This window comes from Alternaria ethzedia (assembly GCF_023757985.1).
Source record: "Alternaria ethzedia strain BMP 0044 chromosome Unknown scaffold_22, whole genome shotgun sequence".
NCBI classification, from domain to species: domain Eukaryota; kingdom Fungi; phylum Ascomycota; class Dothideomycetes; order Pleosporales; family Pleosporaceae; genus Alternaria; species Alternaria ethzedia.
In genome coordinates this window covers 98398-116641 of record NW_026056215.1, presented here as the reverse complement: position 1 = coordinate 116641, position 18244 = coordinate 98398, and the positions used below count along the sequence as shown (strand labels likewise).

Here is an 18244-nt window from a genome sequence, read left to right as displayed (position 1 = left end):
ACAAAGAAGAAGCTTGTCAGAAAGAACTTGATGTCCCTCAAAGGATCAACAGTATCTCCGGCTTGCCAGTCTGAAATCGCATGGAATAGTCCGGACACTAGAAAAGTCCAGAAAGCGACTAGAATCTTTTCGCTCCGCGAGCCGGCTCTCATGCCTAACAAATTTCTGGTAATTCGATGTCCAGAGGCGATGCACGCGGGCGTGGTGAGTCTGTGCCAGAACCGTGACCAAAACCGCCCAATACTGTAGGCTTCTAACGGAGAGCCAAACAGCGGTCGCCACTCTTGTGGCCCATCGATGCGCAGGACTGCAACAAAGAAGATGGAAAGGACGACATGGCACGTATCTAGCATGAGATACGATATCCAGATCCAATAGTACGACACGAAGATACGGATCTCGGTCTCTCTGGCCGTGATGGGCGGCCTTGAATCTTGACATAGGATTCTTTTGATGTAGCCTTCTCGCTCAGGTGCAAAGTCTTTAGAGTTCAATCGAAAATGGCCCGGTATCGCTGCGACGGCATACCAATGTAAGATCCAGCAGAACATCGACTTGGCCAGCCGATTACACGCGAACCTTACTCGCTGTGAAGGTAGTACGTTCTTATCTTTCATGCTTTGCGGCAGTGTGACCCAGTCCACACGCCGCTGAGGATCACACCAGCTCTTATAAGCGTAGATCCAGCGCTCTTTCGTTGTGCCTGGAGGCAGCTCAAAATCCTCGAAGAATAACAACGACATAGCATCGTGCATCCAGATGCATTGGAACAGGCCCCATAGTGCTGGAATTCCTTGATACTCTGGTAGGTTTGAGCATGTGCAAAGAGAGATGATTGCACTTCCCATTAACAGAGGCGATAGGTAGACGCGCATCTTCCTGGGTGATTGAATAGCGAATAGGAATGTTGCTGTTGAGACACAGAAAGTTAAGATCGGGATAGAGGCCGCCAGTGGTAACATTTTCGTGATGAGGAGAGTTTGAGAGTGAGCGGTCGACGTACAGATGAGAACCAAGATATGTTGGGCAGGCTACGCCAATTATATATCCTACGCCGAGCACGGCCTCCAGCGTGCATGGCATTCAAAGCCAATTAAGGAAGTTCGGCTACCAAGTCTTCCGTTGAGATTAGCGCGTCTTTGCGCACGCGTCCTTTTGTTCTATATATCCGCTCCAATACATATGTAAGCCTTGTATGCTTGGTCGCCCCGAAGCCTGTGGCTCTCATGATCACTTTAATCCGGAACTTCCGGGATAATTCAGAACGCATGTTTCTATTTGCTTATAAAGAGATATGTACTATCCCAGACGAATGTGCATACAAACATCGACCAGCTGGGCACCATGCAGTGCTATCACACTTCAATCGAAAATATATGAAAGACTGACTGTTGACGCGAAATGCTAGCGAACGTGACATTCTCGTGCTTTTGAATAGACCCATTAAAGTACATCTCCAGTACTTTGCCAATCTTCCGTGACGGTAGTTTGCAGCTCGGACACCAAGAGCGGGGAGCCTTCCAATGACATATCTTCAGAGAAGACCATTTGCAAGATTGACCAAGTTGACCATTTGGTCCTGAGGCAAGTCCACGTAGTCCAGGCAAGACGTTCCGCAAGGGATAGGGCTTCCTTCATCAGTGAACAATGCCGCAAAATTCATGCACTCTGGCGCTAGCCCTTCAATGCGCATAGCTACAAGTCACGATCGTTAGCACCAAACATTCTGAATTAATTTGAGAGCAACATACAGTACTCGCCCGTCCTTGTGAGCGTGACTTGTCGGCCCTCATTAGTAACCCTGCACTGCTCGATAGATTCTTCAGAGACACCTGGAGGCCAGTCTTCAGACTGACGAGTAGCTATCTCGATGGGCTCGGTTCGTTTGCTAGATCGTGCGAATTTGCGGGCGCAGCACTGAGGCACATCGAAAACGCCCCCGGCACCGAGACCCACAGCAACGATACCGCCAGCAAGCGGAGCGGCGACGGCACCAATAACGCCGGATACGATTGCACCGGCCATTGGTGCTGGGCAAGAAGGGATCGTGGACAGCGCTGCTAGAGCGGTGCCCGTGAGAAGTAGTTTGGTATGCATTATGCTGGAGGGATTGAATTGTCTGGTTGAAAGAGTGGGAGTGGGGATGTAGAGCAACAGTATGATGCCGATGATCATTCTTATAGCAAGAAATGGGGGGCCTTTCTTTCGATCCCAAGTAAGCCAAGATGGATTGTTTTCAATGTCTCTCGTAACTTCACACCAACATGATCCTTCCTATCCGGCATCTTCAATTTTGCCTGAACATAGGCTCGGCAAGGCGTTTCGACTCCAAGCCGTACACAAATTTAACCCATCTAATCACAAGCAGGATACACGGGCCCTGCACCTATACATCTTATCCATACGTAATGTTGCATGCAACAACAACTCGATATATACAGGGCAACAATCCTTCTGACATACGCCCCGTCTCAAGAAGGTGGTCGCTACGGTCCGATCCCAACATCCTTCTCATCCTTCCAATTCTTCTCACACACCTCAAGCTTCTTATCCTTCTCGTCCTTCCTATTCTATCCATTCTTCTCACGGAAACACGGCCTCAACAATTCTACGGCCAAGATACGACCTGCCTGTTTCGTGTGAGTAGCTCAAGGCAACCTTCCAAGTCTATGAGGTGGCCGAGGAATCCTTTTTCACCATGCTTTCGCCTTCCTCGTCATTGTATCCGTGATGACTGGAAGCTTTCCCAGCTTGCCAAGATACGTTGAATCGCGAACAAGGGGATGCCAGTGTCCTTCGCTGACGATTATACTTGGTTACGTCGTTCAGTCGGCCAGCACTACTGTACTCTTCTTAAATACAATCGCTCGTTCATCCGCTCTCACAGCTGCTGCTATATACTACCTGGATTATTTCAACATGTATTCACCATGGCTTTCGCTCTCTCGAATCACCAGCATTGCTCCCATCGTGTGGATGGTGGGAATAATCATCACATCATATTTCAGTCTCTGCATCGTCACGAACTCCACGCACCCAATCCTCGTGGTATCCTCACAATCAATGGAGCCGACTTTCTATCGAGGCGATATCATCTTCCTATGGAATAGACAGGAGACGATCCAGGTTGGTGATATACCTGTGGTGTGGTTCAGCGGGAGAAAAGAGCCAATGGTGCATCGTGCAATCAAGATCGAGTACCATCAGAGCGTTCATTTTGATGAGAGTGGCAATGAAATGACCATACAAACAAGGCACGTTTGCGAATCAAAGTTGAATAAATCTCTTTCATCTAGAAAAGGCTGACGTAAAAGTGCGTAGGCAACTCGTGCTGACGAAAGGTGACAACAATGCCGTTGACGACGTTGGCATGTATCCCGATGGGCGCGAATGGGTTCATCGCGAGGAAGTGGTGGGTCTAGTGAAGTGTTCTATCCCGATGATTGGTGGGATCAATCTGTTTATGAAGGATCATTTGGAGGCCTCGTATGTAGTGCTGACGGCTGCCTTGGTTATAGGAATCCTACTATAACGACTGGTTGTAGAAGCAACGCTGTAGCCAGTAGCATTTGTAGAAACAAAATAGTAGTATTGCTACTAAACCGATAAGTCGAGTAAATCGCTTAGATTATCTAAGCGCCACGTCGGAGTTACGGCACATTATGTCTCTTATTTTGGAAGTTTTGACCATGCTGTGCCACCCGGGCGTAAAGTACGGAGGAGCTCGTACCAAATTGGTCACCCCACCCTACGTCAACCAAGCATTGGCGATGTTGGTCCCACTGGTTTGACCATTGTTATGCACAAAGCTACTGCCATTATATCCACAACGCTGCGAACTTATCAGCCACTTGCGACACTCTCGCCAGGCACAACATGGGCGCGAAATCGGATTACACCCAGGGCATCGAAAAGTCGGATTCGACTGATGCCAAATCCAACGCCAACGTCAACAGAAACAACGTCGATTCAGACGAGACACCACCAATCTACTACGACGCCGAGCCATCAGCCCAGCCCCCAAAATACCCTACCAACCCCTCCACGTCTTCTCCAGACCCGCAAAAGCAGCCTACATCACGCCCCGCACCCACAAATCAACGACACAGCAGCGGCGCACCCGCGAGTACCATCGCAGCAGTCCTCGGTTCTGAATACACCGATCTAGATGCTCAGCGACGAGCCGACCGCAAGAAGAAAACGCTCCGCGAGCGCTGGAATGATTTTAAAGAAAGAAACTTTGGCGACTATGATCTTTCTGAGGATAGGGCTGGAGCGGGGAGTGCGGCGGAGTGGAATGTGCAGGGTGGGAGGGTAGGTGGTGGGGGGATGGCGACGCCGTATCGGAGGAAGGGGAAGTGAAATGGTGGATTAGAGAGCGCTTTTCAGTGCTAGCGAAGATATGCCGGACAGATGTATTTTCTTTTCGTAAAAGGTTGTAGCGTGCTATTGTTGGTCATTATCTCTGCAGGAGATCCAGTGCCCTAACAGACGGAGACTTCTATATGACTTCAGATTGTCGAAGCAAGGCTTTCGAACGAGGCCGTGCCCTCTTTCCCTCTGAGCCTCTCTGCTACTACAACTCTTTCTTCAAGAAGTGCTCAGGTCGGTGATCTGTCTCGTAATCCACATGCACATATGCCCTCTCCACATCGGGCAGACTCTCCAGCTTGATCTGAAGTTCCTCGGCTACATCATGTGTAGCACGTAGCGTAGCTTCGGGGTCCATGACAATGTCGACTTCGACGATGAGACGCGGGCCGCTGTGGTAGGCGCGTACGGTATCGATTTGGAGTATGGTGGGGGAGTGTGTCATCGCTGGGTATATGTTAGTAATTGAATCTGAGGGCGAATTTGGAAGGACCGTGTAGCGGTAGGTGGGGTAAAAGATGGAGGAGACCTCCGCTCACTGCCCGCACTAGAAGACTTACAGATATACGTGATATGCTGCAGCATAGCAGTATCAGCCGTAACACCAATGAGGAGCTGAAACTCCGAGTACGCCGTCCTCGACCAAAGGAAGATGATGAGAACAGAAAGTATCATCGCGCCCATGGGATCCAACCACCACTTCAACTTCGATCCACCGACACTAGTCAGGACACCGAATCCGTTGATGAAGAGATCGTTCCTGTGGTCCTCCCACAGAATCCGGACTTGACTGTACTTATTCCTCAACGCCCAACAGTACAGGAACAAACTGAACTTTGTCGCGAATGCTATGCTGACTGCGATGACAGACGGGAGAAAGAAGTCGTTCGTCTCAGGACCGTTGTGTTCGGCGACTGTGCGGATAGATTCCACGATGATAACCACCGAAACGGTAATCATAAGCGCGCAGAACGACAGGTTTCCCGCTGTTTCAATTCTCGCCTTCCCGGAGGGGAACTTCCTCGCGTCCACCCTCGCAACAGCGCGATTACACATTATCAACGTGAGATTGGACAAGGGATCGAAGAGCGAATCCGCCATAGTCGTAAACAGCGACAGCGACCTCGAAGACACCGCCGCATAAAGCTGCAAAACAGCCAGAATAATATTCGCCGCAAAACTCCCAATAACAGCAATCTTATACTTGAGATGATTCGCCGTATCCTCGTCCTTCGCCGCCGCCCTATGCTCCGCCACGGGCTTAAGCAACCTCTCTATATTCTCATTTTGGGCAGAGTAAAACTCCTCGAGCTTCTTCGCTGACGTCGCCTTCTTGTTGAGGGTGATGGGCCCGCAGCCATCGCGTTTGCGGCTCGTGTTGGCGCGGATGAGGGCGAGTTCGGATTCGGGTTTTATGGCGGAGGAGAGGGAGTAGGGGTCGTTGTCGGGGGTGTAGGAGGGGGGTGATTGCGATTCTAGGTCTGAGCCTTCGGGGTAGTGGCGGACGTGGCGGGCTATGGGGTCGTGGGACGGTGTTGGGGCGCTGGTTTCGATGGCGGTGCTGCTGGCGTCGTTCTTGCGCGGAGTTGAAGCGTCGGCATGGCTGTGGGTATGTTGCGCGCTGGGGCTGTTGTTGCTGCTGCTGGCGCTGAGGTGCGCGTGGTGGGGACTTGATGTGCGTTCTATGCGGTCCGGGTGCGTGTGGAACGGGTGCGGTTTCATAGATATGGCGCGGTGCAGATCGGGTTCTGACATTGTTGCGGTGGTTACTCGATTTCGCACACTGATGTGGGTGGATGCAGATGGATACTGAAGCAATTGCGCGCTCCCTTCACAGATGCCAGTGATGGCGGCGGTGAAATAGGTCCGGTGAAGCAAGCCAGCCAAGCGCCATAGTTGCGATCGACCGCTTGTGGCCAAGCTTCCAGCGTACACGTGGGGGAGATGCGCGGCGTGGTGATAGGTGAACTTTGTTTAATCGTCCCGACTCCTTTGTTTGCGAACTTGTCTTTCAAGGTATTGCGGTATCTAGACAGACCATCCCGAGATCCTTCTACAAACCCGACTTCCAGGGCCCGTCTATCATCTGTCAACATGCACCCGTACCACGGTACAAAGTACTACCGCCTACCAAGCATGCTCTCATACTCTAGCGCGCGGAGTCTATCGCGCCCAGCCCGCACGCGCAGCAGCGCTACAAGACAAGATCCTTAGGTGTCTTATCGATAAGAGACGCACCCATTCCGTCATCGGCGCCCCGCTCACCTCGGCTGGCCTGCCACGTTGAACAGAACCACGTGCGTCACGTTTCTCACTTGCACACTCAACATCTACGGATGGATCTTGAACCCTGCATATACCTCACCAGCTCACACAGCATATCACAACCACTTGCGCATACTCACCGATGAGCATACAGGTCGGTTAAGCAATTGGTGTCGCTGCCAAGATGGTCAGGAACTGTGACTGCTGTGGGCTTGATGGTGAGGTGAAGATTGTGGTGTGTTGCGGTTATGATAGACTTGGTGAGTCGCGTGATGGATATCATTGACATATCCTCATGTACAAATTCTCATCTCAATCGACCAGCCGTAGCATTGCAGTAGAAGTAGTTGTTCCAAGTGACCACTCCGACCATCACGCACCCTCTTAGCCTAAACACGCCCTCCCACCCCAAAAAGGTGGAGTAAGTCACCTCACCTCGTAACAGCCCCCTATATATCCTCTTTTAAGCCCATCACACGTCACCTCAACAACGGTCTCACGCACTCCCTCTCTACATTCGGCAAACAGCGATATACATGTTCAAGTCCATATCTAACTACATCCAACGTGCGTGCATGCATGCGTGCGATCAACTACGCATCTGCATCTCCACTAGCTATTTAGCCACCACCAGAATCCGGGGTATCATAATGCTCACCCCCCTGGTCTATAACAAAGTGTGAAAAGGAGCTCGGGAAGATGTCTAACCATGTATGCGGTACTTGGTGATTGAATGGCGAAGGGGTAAAGAGACGGGTAAGAGACGTGAGGGGAAGGAGGGATGTACGTGGAAAAAGGATAGAAAGATGTTGATGCGTGAAGATGTGAGAGGAAATGGACACATGCAGCGCTGCCCTCAACACTCTAGCCCAAAGATGGCAGCCAGCCTCACTTCCCTCCAACCCGGTCATATAAAGATCAACAAGATCGACAAACGCAAAGCCGCGGCTTCGGCATCGCAATTCCAGAAGCCCTTTCCCATACACCTACTGCCGATCTATTTCCAACCCGCGGCAATCATCCTGTAACCCGATTTCCCGAGACGCGCGCGGAAGCACGAATTTACCATGCAAATATACATGAGACGAAGTACAAGGGTGTCTCAGCATCCATGTCGCGTATACTCCGCGTCTACGGGTGCCGGTGCCGGCTGTTGTATATTGCTTGCTGCAGCTTGTACTACGGCTGTAGACAACGTGCAGTCTCCGTATGCCGGGAATCGAGGGGCATGGAGGGGAAATAGGAGGGTGGGTATGCGATTGACTGGGCCGCTCTCGGCCGGTGTCGGTGGATGGTGTCGTGTTTGGCATGCGCATGTCGGATCTGCGTTCCAGTGCTGCGTAGAGCCCCAACGATTGTGCGTGTAGTGTATTTGGCGCTGCGGGAGAGTCAAGTCAACGCTCTGAAGCGTTACCGTTAGTTCCCATGCATCCAACACGCGCCCTGCGCCCCAGAATCCTGCGCCGCACCCCCAAACTCATATTCGTTCCCCAGCCCAAACGGCGTCTCTAGCATATCCGGTAAGTTTGTATCCCACATCATGTCGTCCCAGAAGTTGTTCAGGATAGTGGGGTCGTTACTAGCGCTGGCCCAGGTGGGTGTTGCGGGGTTGTAGTGGTGGCCGAAGGAAGAGGGATGTTGTTGTTGGGGCTGTGGCATCGATGGGTGCTGTGGTGTGTAGGCGGCGGCGTGGGTGTTGAGCATGGGCGGTGCGGTCGAGGTACCGGGGATGGCGAAGTGGGTGTGTGTCTGGCTGTGGGGATGAGGTTGTTGTGGGTGGTATTGCTGGGGGTGCGGGATGTGTGGCATAGTTGGCTGGGTTTGGTGTGATAGTGTAGAGACGTTCGTTTTGTACGCTGCGTAGAGCCGAGTTACTGCATCTCCACTTCTTTTCGCTGCGATGCTCCAGTCTTTGACTGTCTCGAAGAATGTGAGTGCTGTTTCGATACTGGTCTTCCATTTTTCGACTTCTTCTGGTATGCTCGTGTCGCTGAAGAGGGAGACGAGTGGGACCATGCACGCTTGGAAGCAGAACCAAACTGCGTTCCAACCGGAGATGAGGTCGGGCATGCATTCCTGGCTGATTTCCTCGATGGTCTTGGAGGCAATGAGTCGACATTTGCCCACTGCGACCTTTTCGTCTGCGCTCAGGGCAACCCATGGGGAGCGTCGGAGTGCGGCAGTGAGCAAGATGGGGCGGTGGAGGATGATGCGGATGTTCTGAAACCTCCACTTCATGACCAAGCGCGTTCGTCGGAGAAACTCTGGACACGGCTCATCGGGGTTGGAAAGGATTGATGGTAGCTCTTCGTGCCACTTTACAACCTGCGCGTCGTAGCTGGCTGTCTCTGCAGAGGCAAGGAGTGGCGACTCGACAAGTCGGTCCTGTATCCTCGTAGCGATTTGACAGAATGCCGAGGCGTGGACTAGAGGCAGGATCTTGAGCTGCTCGATGTACTGAGGGCTATTGGGTGGTGGAATACACTGAGGCTGTCGTGACGTCAGTATTGCGCTTTGAAACATGCACCAGTAAGTCTTACAGCGTTTACAGCCGTACCCGGTCTCAAGACAGTGATTGACGGCCCCATTCTTCCCAGCGAAGGGCGTCCTGTCGTAGTCGAAGCCCACGAATCCAGACAGAACAGACTCCACCAGATGCGCCGGCGCATCTCAGGCGATATCGAGTCTTCCTCACCAGGCGCCATAAACTGTCTACTCGCGTCGCTACGCTCTGAGTACTCACGATGTAATCCAAGTGCAGTAGCCATGCGAAGCGTACCACCCATCAGCGAATGCGCTTCATTCGGGCGGTTGAGATAGTGCATGTAGTATCCGCTCATGATAGCCAGAGCCTGGAGGACTTCCAGATTGCCGCTTCCGAACGACTCCAGAGACAGGTGGCGCCGAGATCGATTGAAGTAGACATAGTGAGCTTCGTTGTCTGCAGCTAGAGAGGCAAGCGACCCCAGCGCGAAGACCATGTTGAGTAGTGCAAGCCATGCTGAGTCCTTGCGGTTACCGTACAAGAATGTAGACCAAAACTTGCGCTCATCGATCATAGGACAAAAAGGATGTACGCGGTCGAAGTAGCTCTCGAGCAGTTCCTGGCCATGCTGAGGAGGCGGTAGAGCATCAGGTCTGTTATCTGCTAGCTCTGGTGGCGGTGAGCCTGCACGGCTTGGTAGCGCAGTCTCCTGGCTGTTATGTGCGATTAGTGAACGTGCCTGAGGCGCGCATCGCACGATAACCTTTAGTGCGGCTGTGATTGACGAGATGCCAACGTAAGAAGACAGGCGGTCGACCGACATTGACAGCCCGTTAACATCGTCGGAGATGCCTTGGACACGGAGTTGGTGCTTCCGTGCCTCGTCCCAGTAAGGATCTTCAGGCGGCGCCTGCTCGAGCGCTTCCAAGCTCTCGGCTCCATCAGATCCAGCTTGGGCGTCGGATAAGGCTTGCGAATCGGCCGCCGATGGTGATGTCGTTGGGTGGTTCGCGGAGGATGACAGCGCCAGTTCTAGCAATTCTTCCCGCGGAAGATTAGCGAGCGATTCCAGGTTCTTGACTCCGTACAACTTTGTCAAGATGGTCTTGTACTGTTCGATGTTGTTGGAAAGCTTGTCGACTAGTCTACCAAACTGATTAGCGCCAAATTCGTCCTGGCAGTGTTCTAGAATGCTCACTTTCTGCTAGGCACAACTCGCTGTGCAGGCTTCGAATAGCCACATGCCTCAGGGTGCTGATACCATTGGCATTGTCCGCACGGTTGTGAACCGTCACACCGAATCTTGCGTCTCCTGCACTCGACACATGCGTTGCTGGTGGATATCCGTCGTGAGCCAGGTGGACGTGATGGTTTTCCCGCGCTGTCGCTGTCGATCCCGGGCGAGCGCATACCCACGGACGACTGGAAGGTATGGAACATGTTGCGATGACCTCGGTGGTACGTCGGCTGGCCACGCACTCGACAACCACGAGCTGAAAGAGAAAGAAGTTCAGGCCAGAGTTGTCAGACGACCCTGCAGGACGCTCGATGAAATATGTCGTGACAGGTCAGTCAGGAGGGAGGCGAAAAACCAAGACGATGGTCCAAAGTACCAGTGGTACGTCCCAGGACCAATATAACAAGACTCGGAACTAAAACGTCGACGAACCGGGATCTGATATATCAGAGACGCTCGGTAGTGCAGTTTGAGCTGAACGCATACCATCTGCAGCCTGAATAAAAAAACGAGAAAGTGCACAGAGGCAAAAACGTAAACGTAGGTGCGTCTGGCTTCCAGGCATGTGCCGTCATAATCCTGCAGAAAGCTTGTGTGTATGAAGTCGGCGCGCGGAAGCTAGTCGCAAGTCGCAGTAGCAGGGCCGGAGCGACAAAACAGCCTTCCAGAGTGGACTATTCAAGAGGGTATAATCCCCGCATTATAGCCCACAGCACCCTGGTGATGCATGCAGCAGGGCTGACTGGTGGAGTTTGGCAAGATGAGGAGAAAAAAAAATAAGTGCAGGCGACCGTTGAGACGGGCGGACGGGAAGGGATTGCGTCTTGCCTTGCTTCCAGGGCTTGCGAGGGGGAGGGGAGGGGGTGAGCCAAGCGAGATTGGTGTCGAGAGATGGGAGCGTGCCGCTGCCGACGGCTTCGAAATGCGTTCCAGAAGAGATCGCGCATGTCAGTTGCCTTTCTCGTCCGACGGGACATGAAGCAACCCTTTTTTCCCACCTGGCCGCCTGCGGCAGCACTACTGCACGTCGTTTCAGCGAGTGCGGATCCTTCCCGCCACGATCAAGCAGCGCGTACTCTCGATCGCATGTCCGCGGATGAGAAAGGATGGCGGGTCTACGTTAGAGAACGTGTACATGTGTGTGTGGGTCTCTGGGGAGCGCGTGTGGTGCGCTGCGAACCTAAATTCCAGACCCAAACGTCGAACACCATGTTTCGGGTACCACTCACCCGATCTATGAAGGCCGGTCATTACAGGCAAGCCGCGTTACAGGCGAGAGAACGAGGAGGGTCTGCGCGTATTCGCTACCACGGCCTTCTGCCGGCATATTCAGTATCCAAAATAAAAGTCCACATACCAGCGTCCGGGTCGCGATCCTTCCTGGGCCGAGAGCACAGCGTAGTTGCTGCGAACCGGCTTTGCGTGATGCATGCGGCTAGGATGCATACTGTCTGCACCCTCTACCCCATGCAGCAGTACTCTGACCAGTGCTAAGAGAGCGCTGAAGGAAAGCATCACCGGCTATTTGCAAGGCTTCGTAGGTACTGGGTATGTATGCTCTATCATTACCACAAATACAAACACACAGAAAGAGAGAGGGGTCGTCCACCACCTTCCCATCAACCCATCGCTCCTTCCCAAGCCTCTCGACCCGCAAACTGCACCACCATCGCTGCGAACTTTGGGAACCGGCTTTGCGTGACAGCATGCGGCTAGGTTGCATTTACCTGCACCCCTCTACCCCATGCATGCCGCGTTCAACCAATGCGACATCCCGCCAGCAACGCCATTTAATTTACCCTGGAAAGATAGACGCCTTTCATATCCAGGCCTTGGCAGGCCAACATGACGACGGGCCTATAGCAGCCTCACATATAGGCCGCCGGTTCAAACTCTATGTATGTACTCGACAATGCGTAGTATTACCGTTGAGTAATCCAGTAATTCGTAAATGTGTCGCTCCTTGCCTATAATGTCCGTATTCACAAAGTTTATGTTAGATCGTCCGAGATGACTGTTTACGCAGGGCCGGTGAATGTTGCAAGTAATGATGTGGTGATGAAGGACTTGGAGTGCTGGCGCGTCAGCATGCGCGAAGACATGTTCCTCTAACTACATGTATACTTTGCATTTCCACAAACTCCACAGCATTGTGATCCTGCATCCTTCCCACCTCATCAAGCAACCTCCACATTCCGAATCCACAGTTACGAGCTGATCGCTACTCTTTGCCCAAGTATGTCCACCTCAACGGTTCGTCCTGCTTACCCAGCCCCTTGACCTTAATGACTTGCTCATCGCCAGGAACAACATCTATAGCGCTGTCGTGAACAAGGACGCCTGAGCGCTCCTCAAAGACCAGACCCTTGGTCGGCTTCTGTGCCTTGACTGTGATAGTCTCGCCTTGGGGTACGACTTCCAGCCCGCGGTCCATGAAGTCCAGATACTTGAGCGGCTGCGGCCAATCGACGTCGCGCGACACGATTTCGCCATCGACCCATATGCGTACGGCTAGGACATGCGGCTCCTCGTTCCGGTTGTCGATCGTGCCTGCGAGAACGTCGGTCGTTCCGTTCGGTACGAGCCTGATATCCTTCTTGACGATCTTGTTCTTAATCTCCTTGCCGCTCTCAACGCTAATATACCGCAACTCAACAGTTGCGACCACTTCTTCTAGCCTCTGACTCGCGACCCAGACTTCGTAGTCGCTCGTTGGGGGCACTCTGGCATGCACGACGCTCCAATCAAAATGCGCCCGTTTGACGGCGACAGCAATCGGGGCAAGTACGCGGCGCATGGCGTAGTAAGCCGGTTTCTTGCGCTGGAAGTAATCGACGATGGACCACGAGGTAACTGGCCAGCAGTCGTTGAGCTGCCAGACGAGTGCACCACCACAATGCCTGTTTTGTCCCCACTGGCGCCTCCAGCCCCTGTAGCCGAACATTAGTGCTTCGGCTTGCGACAGCTGTGTAAGGTGGATGAACGACTATTCGCTGTCAGTACCCTATACCGGCTATATTGCGGCGCACTTGGTCTAGTTCCCGACCATGAACCGGGTAACCGTCGGGCGGCACATACCTCTAGGTCGGTCTTGGTCCGGAAGTTTTCCACCAGATACGTGGCTATTCGCCGCTCGTGGCCGTCGGCCTTGTTGTGGAAATCAAGCATGTGGCTTTGCGGGTAAAGCTGCGAGGGGTCGGTGCAGTAGTACTTGATCGTGTCGATGTGTGGAAAGGCTTCCATGCCGAATTCGCTGTTAAAGCGTCCCCCGAGCGTGTCGAATATTTGGTACTTCTCTTGTGTGCCGTGCCATACTGTATCCATCATTAGCATACTATATGTGAGGCAATGTGGAAATTGTTACCATTCCACTGATGCATGTCACCCACTGTGGGGTTTGACGTCTTAAGTCCGTCGCCCCATGGTGACCCTGGGTGATATGGCACATGTGGGCTTTCCGCCGCAACGACGTCGGGCAGCAGCTACCAACGTGTACTGTCAGCGTAATGGTATTTGCTAGTATACGATACGCACGTACCTTCTCGTATATGTACCTGGCCGGGAAATCGGTCTTGAGCCAGTTGTCCGGGTTCTTGTCCTCGTAATCGTAAGTCAAGCCATACGACTCCTGCACCTGGTAGTCCTCATTGTTCCCCGCATAGATGATGATGGATGGGTGATGTCGCAATCTGGTGACGTTGGCAGTGCACTCTTCCTTGATTGACTGCAAGATGTCCGGAAAGGCGGGATAGTTGCCGCACCCAAACATGAAATCTTGCCACACAAGGACACCGAGTTCGTCGCAGAGCTCGTAGAATATGTCTTCTTCCCAGATGCCGCCGCCCCAGATTCTGATCATTATTTGATAGCCATCAACCATCATCTCGAGCCATTTGCGGTACTTCTCCTCGGTTACGCGAGGAGTGAATGAATCCGCGGGAATCCAATCCGAACCGCCACAGAACACATCGACGCCATTGACGCGGAAGTAGAAGCTTTTGCCAATCGCATCCGGTTCCTGGATGAGCTCGCCCTTCCGAAATCCTGTTCGCCGTGATGTTTGATGGACGTCTGTTCCATTGGCAAGGACCGTTGCAGTGACAGTGTACAGCGGCTGCTCGCCATAACCGTGCGGGTACCACAACTTGGGACTGCTGACATGGAAATCCACTTTAGCAACGCCGTCGCTTATTTTCGCAGTCTCTCTGAAGACACGTTGGTCCCCATCGTATACATCAAAGCTGACGCTATCCGCCGAGTCGCCCTCAACAGTCGCAGAAATGGTTCCTTGGACGGATTTGAGGCTATCATCGAGCTTATAGTCGACTCTCAGGTCCTTAGATCTTGCTTGATAGGTCTCCAGTCGCACTTTGCGCCACGGACCGCAAGTGTTCAAGATCGGTCCCCAGTCCCAGCCCCAATGATACTGGGCCTTCCTAACGGCAAGCCTTGACATGTCGCCGTTGAATCCGATCCATCTGTGATCCGGATACTTCTCCTTGATCTTGATGGCTTCAAGACGTGCGGAGGCGAAGTCGATCTCCAAAGAGTTGACACCGTCGGAGCTGAGCTTCTTAGTCACATCAAGTCGATGCGGGACGAACATGTTGTCGCTCTTGAGGATAGTCTCTCCGTTTAGCTTGACAGTGGCGAAGGTATCGAGACCGTCAAATGCGAGTACATGTACGATGCCTTCCTTCGCCTCTGGTACTTTGGGCAGTTCGACTTTGTAGGTCCAAGTCTTGTCCGCTACCCATTCTGCTTCAAGTTCATTGAAGCCCAGGAACGGATCTGGAATTCTAGTCTTCGTGTCAGTTCTTCCAAGTTCATGTAGATTTTGGAATGTTGGACGTACTTTTCATTGTCCATCAGGTCCAGGTGAACATTCGTAGGGACCTTTTTGACTGGCATCCAAGCATCCTCAGCAGAGTCATCACCCTGCTTGAAAGTCCATCCTTCCGACAAGACGTGAACACTCAAAACCTGTGCTTTCGCCATGATGGTCGTCGTCCAAGATGGTGGTAGTCGATCAAACTCGTGACAGCAGGACGTGGCTGTCTGTGAACTACCAATTGGCGGGGTAGCTTCAAATGAGAGAAGAGTACCGTCCTCTTGAATGACGACTGGAGACCTCAGCCATACCACATCAGACGTTTCACCACTCCGGAGCAAGCAGTGCCGCGTTGAGCTCCCTCTCGCGCTTAACGTGGTCAAGAAAGGAAGACGGAGTACCTGCTCCGCGCCCAAAGCAGCTAGCGCGATACCATTTGTGGATCTGACGTCGGAAGATGCGGTCTTGAGCCGCAGTTCAGCCGTCCAGCGGCCACGAGATGCAGGTATAGACGGCGAGTTGCGAGATGGTAGCGGTCCTGGTCGCTCCGTGTCGAATGCAGAAGTTGGAAGTGTTGTGTAGGATGGGAGAGGCGCGACGGCAGCGTTCCGGGTGGTGCAGCCCCACGCGGTGTGGGATGGTGCCGGCGTCGTGCGACCTCAGGATTGCTTCTTTGACAACGGAGGGTGAATGGGCTGCCGGCTTTCCGAGGCGGCATATGTGAACATGCAGTAAGCCTTCGGTGGCCAGGTAGTTGATGTAATGAGGTGTTTAAAGAAGAATTCGTACAAACACGAAGGGTATAGAACTATCCGAGTATCAAACAACAGCAACCACCAGAGCTATCCAACCTTCAACTACCAGCAACAACGGAGCTTCCAGACCCCTTTTGACCATATGCAACCGCCTTGCTACCAAATATACGAAGCTGAAGCAGCAGCTACCACAGCGGAGACAAACGCGAGCAAGCTGCCGTCAGGTCGGGAGATTCCCGATGCAGCGCTTCTCCGGACCTCGTCACTCCTGGCTTCGCTCATCATCATCGTAGTCTGTCTCTCGACCCTCCCATTCTGCGCCAATGCCAGCATCTTATCTCGACTCGTCGCAAGGATGGTTGTGGAACGCGCACCAGGGCAAAAGACGACCTCGAAGCCGGCGCCAGAGGGGATGATGAAGGTAGAGAATTGGTCGTCGAATGCTGTTGCGGCTGTTAGTCATATTCATTCTAATTGTTCAGTGTGACTGAACGTACCATAGCTGTAAGCATCCGGACAGACGGCCTTGACGTTCTTGGAGTACTCGCTCGGTTCGCATTTGTTGGGTGAGTTGTATTCGCCTGTACAGCAGTCCTTGGGCTGGTTGTTCTTCGCGCATGCGGAGAAGCATGGGTTGAACTGTGGCCGTTGGATGTTGTCGTCAGGGTACGGATATACGCCGTCGCCAGGCTTCTCGGGAGGACTCTGTTGTAGGTCCCACGGACACCATTTGGAGATCTTATTCTCGTCTACGTCCTGGTCGAAGGAAAGTGGATACGAGGTATTCGTGCGGAGGAAGTTGGGAAATTCTGGGTACGGGTTGTAGCCCTGGGTAGCCAGGAGCCCGTCTGTGCCTTGACATGACGGGTTGGTGAGGTTCGGAGGGATGTCGTCGAGCGTCACGTTGTCAAGCGGCTGGAGGACAATTGCCATGGGGACATTGTAGCCATCGACCAGCGAGATGTCGTAGTATGTGTTTCCGTCTCCAGCGTCCAACGTGAATTCGGCGAGCGAAACGGGTACGTCTCCCTGTGTCTGAGTCAGCGGGAGTCGGTTAGAAGGGAAGACGAGTATGACATACTCCGACTTGACAGTTCAAGGCGCCATTACAGTCGCCGGATGTGCAAGCCTTTCCACGACCCGATGCAGCAGCAGTGCCATCGTCGTTGAAAGTGCAGTTTGTTCTCCCCCAGACTCGACCTTGCCAGTCCTCTGATACAGTCTGATTCCTCGTCTCTCCGGGTTCAAGCTTGAAGCCAGTCTCGCCTGGACCTGTGCCGGACTGCGTTCCAATACCAGGCCAGATGGGCTCGGGACACTGGTTCGTCACCAGCAGGGGTGTGATGTCCAGCTTCCTTCGATTGGTCTTCCAGGGTGCCTTGAATGCCATGTGGTGATTAGGTCCCATGTGATGGATGGCGTCGGCCATAGGCAGCGCGCTGAGGCAGAGGAGGGTGCATAGCTGTGCGATAGAGAGGCGGTTTATAGACCGGGTATGATCCCTGTTGAACATAACAGCAGACATGATGGGCTGTGACTGCGCACGGCGCATGCGCAATCACAGAATAGGTCTTCGTGGTGAGGAATGGTTGCTAGATATGTGATGCGAGGGTGCAGATCTGCTGAGCGTCGTCGCAAAGGTATAGAGATGAGCGTAAGGTTGTGAGGATGCTGAGAATAAGGCTGGGAAAGGTGGTGAGGTTAAGGGCCGGGGCCCTGCACCGCAAGCAAGGCACATATCCAAGGATTGGCTGTTGTTGGCTGTAGTGAAGAAGTCGCGACTTGGTATCCGTCAGTGACGCAATGTCGTGTTCCTGCCCCTGGCAGACAAGGGTCCAGCAAGGCTGACGGACAGCCTCACAGCCTGTCATTGGCGTCCACGCCATGGCTTTCCAAACAACGGGCCGATGAGTTGGTGGCTTGCTTGATGGTTGCATTCTCTGAGATAGGCATCTGATAAGATGTCCGGGTCTCGGTCGTTGAGAGTTGGTCGATCTCGTGGAGATGTTCAATCTTATTGATTAGTTTTGCTGCTGTCCTCTACAAAGAGATGCAAATGCCCCAGGCACCCAGATAGTTTCGCAACAATGCAAGCTGCATCCGGGTTCTCATTGGTGGCCATGCAACGCGTGAAGCATGTGAAAGACGTGAAAGCGTCACCAAGGTACGCCGGATTATGTGTCGCACTAGATCCTGAGAAGGTCCTTCATGATGGTAATATCAATCGAGATAGGATTTTACGTCTACCTAGAAATTATGGACTGATTGGAATGTTGTGCATGCAAACTAATGCGATGGAA

The 18244-nt window shown here is 52.9% G+C and overlaps 6 protein-coding genes across 6 annotated transcripts; 1 reads left to right on the top strand and 5 right to left on the bottom strand.

Moving 5' to 3' along the window:
- Positions 1-1534: 1534 nt before the first annotated feature.
- J4E87_007702 (uncharacterized protein) lies at positions 1535-2025 on the bottom strand (the record flags this gene model as incomplete). Its single annotated transcript, XM_049379296.1, has 2 exons — positions 1535-1695; positions 1752-2025. The coding sequence occupies 2 exons, from the start codon at positions 2023-2025 to the stop codon at positions 1535-1537; spliced, it is 435 nt and encodes a 144-aa protein (XP_049230870.1).
- A 1851-nt stretch (positions 2026-3876) lies between these two features.
- On the top strand, positions 3877-4362 carry J4E87_007701 (uncharacterized protein; the record flags this gene model as incomplete). The annotated part of the gene is made up of 1 exon (XM_049379295.1): positions 3877-4362. The coding sequence occupies one exon, from the start codon at positions 3877-3879 to the stop codon at positions 4360-4362; it is 486 nt and encodes a 161-aa protein (XP_049230869.1).
- Positions 4363-4576: 214 nt separating this feature from the next.
- On the bottom strand, positions 4577-6126 carry J4E87_007700 (uncharacterized protein; the record flags this gene model as incomplete). The annotated part of the gene is made up of 2 exons (XM_049379294.1): positions 4577-4818; positions 4932-6126. 2 exons carry the CDS (start codon positions 6124-6126, stop codon positions 4577-4579), a joined length of 1437 nt encoding a protein of 478 aa, XP_049230868.1.
- Positions 6127-8052: 1926 nt separating this feature from the next.
- J4E87_007699 (uncharacterized protein) lies at positions 8053-10561 on the bottom strand (the record flags this gene model as incomplete). The annotated part of the gene is made up of 4 exons (XM_049379293.1): positions 8053-9126; positions 9177-10261; positions 10320-10433; positions 10486-10561. The coding sequence occupies 4 exons, from the start codon at positions 10559-10561 to the stop codon at positions 8053-8055; spliced, it is 2349 nt and encodes a 782-aa protein (XP_049230867.1).
- A 2018-nt stretch (positions 10562-12579) lies between these two features.
- On the bottom strand, positions 12580-15356 carry J4E87_007698 (uncharacterized protein; the record flags this gene model as incomplete). Its single annotated transcript, XM_049379292.1, has 5 exons — positions 12580-13344; positions 13437-13672; positions 13723-13840; positions 13897-15157; positions 15214-15356. The coding sequence occupies 5 exons, from the start codon at positions 15354-15356 to the stop codon at positions 12580-12582; spliced, it is 2523 nt and encodes an 840-aa protein (XP_049230866.1).
- Positions 15357-16100: 744 nt separating this feature from the next.
- J4E87_007697 (uncharacterized protein) lies at positions 16101-17469 on the bottom strand (the record flags this gene model as incomplete). The annotated part of the gene is made up of 4 exons (XM_049379291.1): positions 16101-16387; positions 16442-16973; positions 17026-17406; positions 17461-17469. The coding sequence occupies 4 exons, from the start codon at positions 17467-17469 to the stop codon at positions 16101-16103; spliced, it is 1209 nt and encodes a 402-aa protein (XP_049230865.1).
- Between the last annotated feature and the right edge of the window lie 775 nt (positions 17470-18244).